The sequence below is a fragment of the Oncorhynchus keta genome, chromosome 10 (genome assembly GCF_023373465.1).
Source record: "Oncorhynchus keta strain PuntledgeMale-10-30-2019 chromosome 10, Oket_V2, whole genome shotgun sequence".
NCBI lineage: Eukaryota > Metazoa > Chordata > Actinopteri > Salmoniformes > Salmonidae > Oncorhynchus > Oncorhynchus keta.
Genome location: NC_068430.1, coordinates 32,461,799 through 32,471,668, shown reverse-complemented (window position 1 = coordinate 32,471,668; position 9,870 = coordinate 32,461,799). Strand labels below are relative to the sequence as shown.

The following is a 9,870-nucleotide window of genomic DNA, read 5'->3' as shown; positions in this document are numbered from 1 at the left end:
AGTTCCCAAAATAATGGCAAAACGCGCCCATCGAGCGGAAACCAATAGAAACCCTTGTGTAAGTGCGAGCCTCCGTACGCTTAGCCAATCAGAACGGCGGAATTGGATCAACGCTTCCTAGTGTACAGCAATGCAGTCATGTAATGGCCACAGAAATAATGCCAACATGGAACTGTGGCAAGGACGGGATCCCTTTCTGCAAAAATAAGACGGCGAAAAACTTTGAGGACGGTCATTTCGAAACGTTTTAATATAGTTAATGATTATCTACGGTAAGTTCACCCTCACTAGTGATATTTGCTGTTTTCGGTTGACCCTACACTCCGAACTTGTGAATTCCTTGTCTGGCTGTCAGGTCCCTTTTGCCATGTGCCTCACCTGCTCATACTCTGAATTTAAAAGCAGTTGAAGTTGTAAATAATACTGTTTGCGGATGTCGAAGATAGGCCTACAATCGATGAACTATTACAGTTTTCACTTCGGTGTAATACGCACTTATTACAGTCCTGCTCCATGTTGTTTTGCGCCCGATACACATATGCGCCTCATGTGGCCAATGTTCAGGGTTGCCAGGTCCAGCTTAAATGTTGAGCCAATTTTTGCTCAAAACCCACCCACAAGGCCTGAACGAGGCCCAAAAATGTTTTTCGCAGCAAGTGAAGAGTTGACATATTTATTCAATAGGTGTCTCCATAATGACAATCTAAATACATCTGGTAAAATTGCTTTACCTTGTTCTCTACATTTATCCCTTTGTTAATGGTTTATCACACCAAATGATTTCATTTGAACTATAAATCGAAAAGCCCAAAAAATTAGCTTTTTGGCTTCCTTTATTTAATTAAAGTAAGTTCATGTGTGGCTGCAGTCTGATGTCCTAGTCATCCACCCCTCTGGAGCAACATGGAAAGCGAAATGGAGAGAAGCCATCCATCATGAGTCCAGTAGATCAACAGAGTTTATTGTACTATTAATCAATCACTGCTATTATAATTTGATAGTTAGTAATGGAGTTAATCGGTGCCGCTCTCTCTCCTCTGACTTCAACTTTCTGACCAATGTTAGCTTGCTACATACAGGGCTCAATCGTTTTTTCATCACTGTCCCAAAATCGTTCCAAAGTGCAATTTTAAACTGTCCCAAATTAAATTGGGTCTACTCATAGGACATAGGTCATTCATAGATTTAAAAGGCTAATAACAGTAGCCTTCTACCGAAATAGATAAATGGGGCTGTCAAAAGAATCCTCTAAAAAAGACATTGGAATAATATTTAAATATATTTAGCATAAATGTACAAAAAGAATTAGGCTGCATGGAAATGTAGACTAGGTAATATGCAAATTGGTTACAGCCTCTCGTCCACACCGATACCAAAGCCACATTTTAAAGATACTTTTAATTACTTAAATATAGGCTAAATGCCAGTCATGTTTGACAATGTTAAAGTATTGTAATTTGCCTAGTTAAATAAAATACAAATAATTAAGAAATAAGGCACGAGGGGGTGTGGAATATGGCCAATATACCATGGCCAAGCTCTGTGCTTATGCAAGACGCATCGTGGAGTGCCTGGACAAAGCCCTTCGCTGTGGTATATTGTCCATATACCACAAACCCCCCAGGTGCCTTAATGCTATTATTATAAACTGGTTACCAATGTAATTAGAGCAGTAAAAATAAATGTTTTGTCATACCCATGGTATACGGTCTGATATACCACGGTTGTCAGCCAATCAGCATTCAGGGCTGGAATCACACAGTTTATAATTAACATTAACATCTAAAGGTTTTGATTCTGTTGACATACTCCAAGCACGGGTCGTTCATTACATTTTACATTTAAGTCATTTAGCAGACGCTCTTATCCAGAGCGACTTACAAATTGGTTCAGATGAAATAGTCACAACAGCAGAGAGAAAGGCCATCACCCACTTTGAAATCTGAGTGGAGGCAGTCAGCATTTTGAAACTAATAAGCCATAACATTTAACATTTCATTCATGAGGCATGTCTTACCTTGTTTCAAAGTAGCTTAGCCAAAATCAGACCATATGTTGAGGGAATGATGAAAAAATAAATAAATCCTTATGCCGTTGAAACCAACATTTTCTATTTTTCTATTGATTTTCAAATCAACCTTTTCATTGTCCAGCAGGCAAAGACTCAAACTTAGCCATATTAGCAACCCATGCTAGTTGTTGCATCTTTAGATCTCCCCTCTTTCAAAATTTCAAAAGGATATTTTCATTTCTGTCACATGAAACCCCTCGCATGTGTGGTGTGCTTTTTAGAAAGGTGCGTTCCCGCTAATTGCATTTTGGAACATTCGCGTGTAGGGTACTGCTGTGTGCACATTGCTGCACTAATGTGACGAAATAGTTCATCATTATTTTAAGCTAAATGTTCTGATCTGTTGCATTAGCCTCATTGCTTAACTTGTTTTTTTATGTACAGTAGTTGTATGATTTAGAATCTATCGGCCTAGAACTGTCCTAGAGTCTGTTCAAATCATCCCAGACATTTTTTATTTATCGTCCCGGGACGACGGGGGGCCCTTAATTTTGAGCAGAGAAAAAGCACATATTTCGATCCTCTTGCTGAAACTGTTGGATGATTATTTCTCAGTTTCTCTCCCTTGCAGTGTTGGCTCTAGTAATGATTGGTAGGACTAGGGGTGGTCAGGATACAGCGAACGAGGCAAACAAGAATTATGAGGGAGAAGTAAGTATCTAGCTAGTGCTAGTTTATTAGTTTGTTGTTCTCACATCGCGTGTCATGACTTCCTTCTGCAGCGCTCTGTCAACACCAATGACTGTGCTCAACACACACACACACACACAACCCTCCGGCGCTCCCTCCCCACCACTCATTGGCAGTGTTTGAGAACATCAAAACGACTGCAGGTGACTACCATCTGACTGATAACCTTGCATCATGAATAACAACTCATTATTATTTGTAGATCGGTCAGTCACAGTTTACCCATGATATTGTGGTTATGATCCCCTCGAACACGGCCACTGACTTACTCACTCAGCAACAGCCTGCATCACTCCCTGATTATCAGTAGTAGTAGGTCACAGTGAAATGTAATACAAATAAAAGAGAAATGCCATTTTCACCCACGATATGGTTTTCAAAGGAAAACCGCCGATATGGTTTTCAATGGAAAACCGCCCACATGGCAACCCTGCTACTGTTTACACTGGGCACATTAGTATGCACAATGTATCCATTTAATTATCCAGAGTTTTGCTACATTGGTATGAATGACATTAAAAAGCACTAACATGTTCGTTATTTTGAATTTGGTGATAAGATTCGCTCTGTTTCAGTACATGCGTGTAGGCCTTGATTCCATTGGATTGGATGTTTGGCCTAGTCATTTGTAGATTGTCAGGTTTCAGTTATTATTACCAGGTTGCGAAATGGTAATAACTAAAGAGATCTTGCTAATGAATCGCATTCAATTGAATGAGTTTGACTTTCTTACGAGAATGAATGCTTTCAACTACCCTTTCTATACCTCCCCATGATATTTATTTTGCCCTATAATTAGGTACTTAATTAAATCAATGTTAAATATTATATTCTTATTCATGATTCAGCATTTACGTTTTTAACTGCGGTATCCCCAACGTTTTCTATGCAGGTGTAGTGAGAAGCGTGGTTCTCCTGTGTATCTGGACTGTATCTGGACTGTATCAATGGTGTCGTTAAGCAACAGAGCGCTGGTCTCTGATAATGACCTCTTTAGGGAAGGTGTTAGCCTGGTCTCCCTGGGGCTTGTAGAGGGAGAGGGCAGTGAGGGGGGGAGCGAGGGGGGGAGCTTTACTTCCTGTTACAGTCCCGAGGCCGTGGACATGGGGGCTCGACTCAGCTTCAGCCCTGGAGAGGAGGAGGATGACGAAGAGGAAGGGGGCCTGCTCCGACTCTATCTGACCCCCACAGAGGGTCTGCCTGACTTCAGCCCCCGCCTGCCCTCACCCTTCTCTCCCACCATGGAGGACATCGAGGAGTTCCTCAGGGAGAAGATGGAGCTGGTGAGAGAGGGGGTTCTCTTCTCTAGTAAACCCATAGAGGAGCCAGCTCCCTCCCCTTCCAGCTCCATGGAACAACCCCTCTCCTCAGGGGGACACAGTGAGCCAGGGACCAGCAATGCTCTGTCACCCCCCACCCCACAAACACCCAATTGCCCTCACACCCGAAGCCCATCCCCCCTCACCCCCTCAGTGTTCCTGGGAGCACCCCTGGTTTTCCAGGTCCAGTCCTTGCCTCTGGCCCAGCCTCACCCCCAGACAGGCTCTCCTCCTGGTGCATCCAGTGGGCTGAGATTGGCCCACCTGGTTCTGGGACTCCACGGAGGACAGAATGTTACCCTGCTGGCCTCACAGGTGCCCTCCACCCTTCTCAACATAGCCAGCGCGGACGCTCCAGACCAGAAGTACGTGAAGATTGCCCCTCTACCGATCACTGTGAGGATTGCCGGGGGGCTTGTTGGGGCAACAGTCATTGGAGGTCACAGTGGAGGGGTTGTGGTCAAATCTGTGGCCCCCCCTAGGGTCAACAGACCCCCTCATAAAGAGACGCTGAGGGTACACAAATGTTCTCACCCGGGCTGTGAGAAGATGTACACCAAGAGCAGCCATCTGAAGGCCCACTTCCGCAGACACACCGGAGAAAAGCCATACACCTGCAGCTGGCCTGACTGTGTCTGGAGGTGGGTTAAATCATAACAATGCTCGTCAATATGCAACATAATGCCCCATAATATCAAAGTGGAGTGATGTTTTTAGAATTTTTTACAAATTAATTAAAAATGAAAAGCTTGAGTCAATAAGTATTCAACCCCTTTGTTATGGCAAGCCTAAATAAGCCTAACATTTGCATAATAAGTTGCATGGATTCACTCTGTGTGCAATAATAGTGTTTAATATAATTTCTGAATGACTACCTCATCTCTGTACCCCACACAGGTCCCTCAGTCGTGCAGTGAATTTCAAACAGATTCAATCACAAAGACCAGGGAGTTTTACCAATGCCTCGCAATGCCTCGCAAAGAAGGGTACATATTGGTAGATGGGTGTAAAAAATATATATATAAAAAAAACAGGCATTGAATATCCCTTTGAGCATGGTGAAGTTATTAATTACACTTTGGGTGGTGTATCAATACATCCAGTCACTACAAAGATACAGTTGTCCTTCCTAATTCAGTTGCTGGAGTGGAAGGAAACAGCTCAGGGATTTCACCATGAGGCCAATGGTGACTGAAACAGTTTGAGTTTAATGGCTGTGATAGAAAACTGCGGATGGATTAGCAATGTAGTTACTCCACAACACTAACCTAAATGACAGAGTGAAATTAAGTCAGCCTGTACATAATACAAATATTCCAAAACATTCATCCTGTTTGCAATAAGGCACTAAAGTAATACGGCAAAAACAAGGGGCAAATCAATTAACTTTGTCCTGAATACATCACATCACTGAGTGCCACTCTTCATATTTTTGAAGCATGGTGGTGGCTGCATCATGTTATGGGTATGCTTCTAATCAACAAGGACTGGGTAGTTTTTCAGGATAAAAAATGTACGTAATGGAGGTAAGCACAGGCAAAATCCTGGAGGAAAACCTGCTTCAGTCTACTTTCCACCTGACACTGGGAGACTAATTCACCTTTAAGCAAGACAATCACAGAAAACACAACGCCAAATCTACACTGGAGTTGCTTACCAAGAAGACAGTGAATGTTCCTGAGTGGCCAAGTTACAGTTTTGACTTAAATCTACTTGAAAATCTAAGGCAAGAACTGAAAATAGTTATCTAGCAATGATCAACAACCAATTTGACAGCTTGAAGAATTTTGAAAAGAATAATGGGCAAATGTTAAACAATCCTGGTGTGGAAAGCTCATAGACTTACCCAGAAAGACACAGCTGTAAACCCTGCCAAAGGTGCTTCTACAAATTAGTGACTCAAGGGTGTGAATACTTATGCAAATTAGATTTCTTTATTTCATCTTCAATAAATGTGCACAAATTTCTACTTTGTCATTATGGGGTATTGTGTGTAGATGGGTGAGAATAAAACATATTTGATCCATTTTGAATTCAGGCTGTAACACAACAAAATGTGGAATAAGTCAAGGGGTATGAATACTCTGGCACTGTATATTGTAAATACTGTTTGACCCACCATTTAGTGTTCCTATTTCCCTCAGAGCTGGGTCTGAGCTCTAATTTGGGGGCAATCAAACAGTGGGAATAACAGGCCTCCTGACACACTTAGCTGGAACCAACTGAACTAAGTATTTAGCGTAGAAACAATTACAATTCTGAGAAATCATTAAAGCACCTCTATCTCTGTAGGTTCTCTCGTTCTGATGAGCTGTCTCGTCACCGGCGCTCCCACTCCGGGGTCAAGCCCTACGAGTGCTCTCTGTGTGAGAAGAAGTTTGCCCGCAGTGACCACCTCTCCAAACACACCAAGGTGCACCGCAGTCCCCGGCCTGGCAGAATCGTCAGAACTACCGTCTGACCCAGCCAGCATCTCGACACAGCAAACCCAGCTCAGCCCAGTCGTGATCCTGATGCCACCCGTAACCCCGTTGCAGCACTTGCCCTGGACGGCAGAATTATTAGTACCTGCCTCTAGAATTCAGAGCAGCCTGGTCCCACACCTACACCCTGGCTGTGCCTGCCCAACCCTGCCCAGTCCAACCTCAACCCGACCACAGGCGAACAGACTAATCAGACTCATCCACCCAGACCTTCCCCAGGAAGGCCCCGTTAAGGAGTCTGAGTCCTCATCAGGACACTGGAGCTACAGGAGCAGACCTGGGCCAGAACTTATAGTAGGGTTCTGAATCTGATTCAGACCCTGCTGAGCTCTGCCCTCTTTACCCTCTCCTCTCCTCCTTCCTGCAGCAGAGCAGATGAGGTCTTGTCCTGGTGCTAGACAGTGAACTAACAGGTAACGGCCATCTCAAGGATGTGATTGTTCAGCTTAAAGCGGATTTCAGGCCTTTAGGTTAAATCAAATCCCCCTGCCACACACACACCTCGCTACCCTTAGCAGATGACAAGTGTGACAGGCAGCTGCACAAGGTCTAACTCTCAGAAGATAATGTTGTATATGTCATTAGATTGTGTTTAAAAGACTACACTGTCACACATTCTATTCTACATATTATATTGCTCTGTGAATCTGCTTCAGGAGTTAGACCCTCAAGACAGTTTGAGGTAAATGCACTGGCCCAGCTCATTCTAGCCCATAATATGTGCTATTAGCCCAGTTGAAAGTACTGTGTTGATATGTGAGCTGCCAGATTCTCTCAGAGAACAGGTTTGAGTCTAAATCTCTTACATATCCCCTCCTGCTCCCCATAGTGCCAACCCTCTGGCCCAATCACATCCCCCCCTGACTCTAACGGCCAATTCAGTACTGTTATCACCGCTTCCCTGACCTCGTGCCTCTTCCCACTCCCTAAAAGACCTCAGGGGCTGCAGACTAGTGTCTGATGGTTTTCACCATGGTGCTTTACTGGTCCATTATGTAATAACTGGTTAGTTAAGAGTCCACTCACAGCCACCTGGTTTGCGTCAGATGCTGATTGAAGGCAAGTAACGGAGTGAAAACCAGCAGACACCGCAGCCCACCTGGTCCACACTCTTAAACCTATATAGTGTACAGTACTGTACCTGAAAAGGGCAGCTGATCGTTGTCCAATCTGTGTCTGTAAAATATAACATTTACATGTACAGAACATATAGAAGCTCCTTTCCAGAAAAACCCTTAGTCAGTACATTAAGCTATCCAGTGGTGTCTGTGCTTGGTGAAACTGTGGAATGTTATTGAGGGGTCATCTGATCAGCCAGACAGGAGTTAATTATGAGACTCACTCTTCCATTAATGAGTTAACCCATCACACCTCATCAATATGAGCCCTCTGTTCTCAAGTGCACTTATGTTAGCAGGTCCAGCAGGAGAGGGTTAAGCATGGAGAAAAGTTATAGGTAGCCCAACGGCTAAGGAATTGGACCTGTTGCTGAAAGGTGTCTGGTTCAAATCCTGTGGCGGGCACTGGAAAAATAGGTGTGAATTGATCTGGTAACTGAAGGGCTGCTGGATTCACATCCTAAAGATGTTCTTCTACTGTTGGGCCCTTAACCCCACAGCATGCTTTCCATCCAGGGGCCCTGCACTGCAGCTTGACCCTGTGCTTGTCTCAACTGTGTGTGATGTGTGCTGTAAGACATGGACAATAAAGTTGTTTTCTAAATGCTATGCCAGGGACTGGAGTGCTCTGCTACCAGTATGTAAGCTGTAGCTCTGGATTTGAGTGTAAAATGTGCTTTTCAACAGGCTACTGCACTTAGGAAACCATATAGAGAAAACAATGGACTTTTCAGGGTAGCAGTTTTGGCCCATATTCCTTCAGAGAAACCAGAGTGGGTACATGCTCTTTAAACCCACTTATATTGTACTCAAATTTCCAGTCCATCACTCACATTTGCCATCGATCCCAGTGATTCAGAATTTATGATGAGCCAACCTTTAAAAAAAACAAAAACATTTACCCATTTGGATGGGTAAACTCAGAATGGACCACCAGTATCACTGGCAATCATCATTAAATGGTATCTTGCCATTACAGAAACAGTTTGTTGTTTTTTAATATTGTTTGTGTATTTCTTTCTTTGGACATGACTCGTTTGATTAGATCACGACCACATCAACCCACCAAGACATACGTCTGACCCAGCTGTGTGTCCATGGCTGATCGGGTCCCTCTGATTCAGTCCTATTGTACATTTTCCCCTTTCTGCCTTACTTTTAACCATAGGTCGCTCTCTCCCAGTAACTCTAACTACTGTAATAATTCAGTTCTGCTGAAATACACGTTAAAAAAATAATTGAATTCCAGAAATGCTATTTTCCTATGTATGAGAATAAAGGATAAGAAAATGTAAACATGATCCTTGTCATTATTTGAGTCATGGCTTTTTTTGTTGTTGTGTATTTCAAGAAACAAAATTATCCATGCTTTCATTGGGAAGTCATTAAGTTCATCTATTCTTTCATTGGAGTGACATTCAAAGATTGTAAAACTATTGCTTTGTCTCTGCCCCAAATAAAAGTGTTGATTGTGGCACAGTGGGAGGCTGTTCCTACAAGTCTCTGCCTCGGAAGAGAATGCCGTAGGCTTCAGTACTCTGAACCCTGGCATATTTCTAACATTGATTCCGCTGTTACAGAGTGAAGAAATTTGGGTTTACAATGCTAGAGAGAGAGAGAAATTCTCCCAGTGTGCTTCAGAAACCAGCCTGCCTGTAAGACTGGAATGTCTGGCACTGTGTGGAGCTGAGTTGCTCTGGGACTGAAGGTGTGTCTGGAAGAAGGTTTGACTGCATTTCATCAAAAAAAAAATAGCATCCCCTCCCCTCCTCTGCCCTTGTTCACTTGACTCTCCCATTCACAAACCTGAGACGACTGGGTAGGTGTAAGCCTCCATCACTCACCCTAGTTCCCGGTGTGTTGTTCTCATCTATCCAGATCTGTGAAAGGAAGTAAACGAGAGCAGAGGGAAGGAGACATCTTTTTGGAATGAAGTGCAGTCCTGAGATCGCTAGAAGAATTGTGAGGCTGCAAATAAGCATCCATATTGCCCAGGCCCAGGGGTTACTGTCGTTCTAGAATAAACATACATCATTCTTGGCCCTATAGCTGTGGATGCATTCCAATGAGAGCCACAGGTGACATCACGCTTCACAGGTTAGTGGTTGAGGTTTAGATTGGGGAGGGAGGGTATCCCAACTGATCATAAATCTGTGCCGACGGGCTACTTCTACTATGTGCAGGTACTA

The 9,870-nt window shown here is 43.5% G+C and overlaps 1 protein-coding gene across 2 annotated transcripts; it reads left to right on the top strand.

The window, feature by feature from the left end:
• The first annotated feature begins 113 nt into the window (after window positions 1-113).
• On the top strand, window positions 114-8,977 carry LOC118388511 (Krueppel-like factor 15). Of its 2 annotated transcripts, none has more exons than XM_035777674.1 (3): window positions 114-272; window positions 3,654-4,721; window positions 6,373-8,977. In XM_035777674.1, the coding sequence occupies exons 2-3, from the start codon at window positions 3,709-3,711 to the stop codon at window positions 6,539-6,541; spliced, it is 1,182 nt and encodes a 393-aa protein (XP_035633567.1). In that variant the 5' UTR covers window positions 114-272; window positions 3,654-3,708; the 3' UTR covers window positions 6,542-8,977. The 2 variants fall into 2 exon arrangements, with proteins under 2 accessions (XP_035633567.1, XP_035633568.1); XM_035777675.1 differs by having other exon boundaries at window positions 2,643-4,721.
• The last annotated feature ends 893 nt before the right edge of the window (window positions 8,978-9,870 follow it).

Bases quoted from the DNA above. Each gene is read 5' to 3' on its own strand.
- LOC118388511 (XM_035777674.1), top strand. From the start codon at position 3,709: ATGGTGTCGTTAAGCAACAGAGCGCTGGTCTCTGATAATGACCTCTTT. The intron at 4,722-6,372 runs GTGGGTTAAATC...CTATCTCTGTAG, and splicing joins TGGCCTGACTGTGTCTGGAG to GTTCTCTCGTTCTGATGAGC.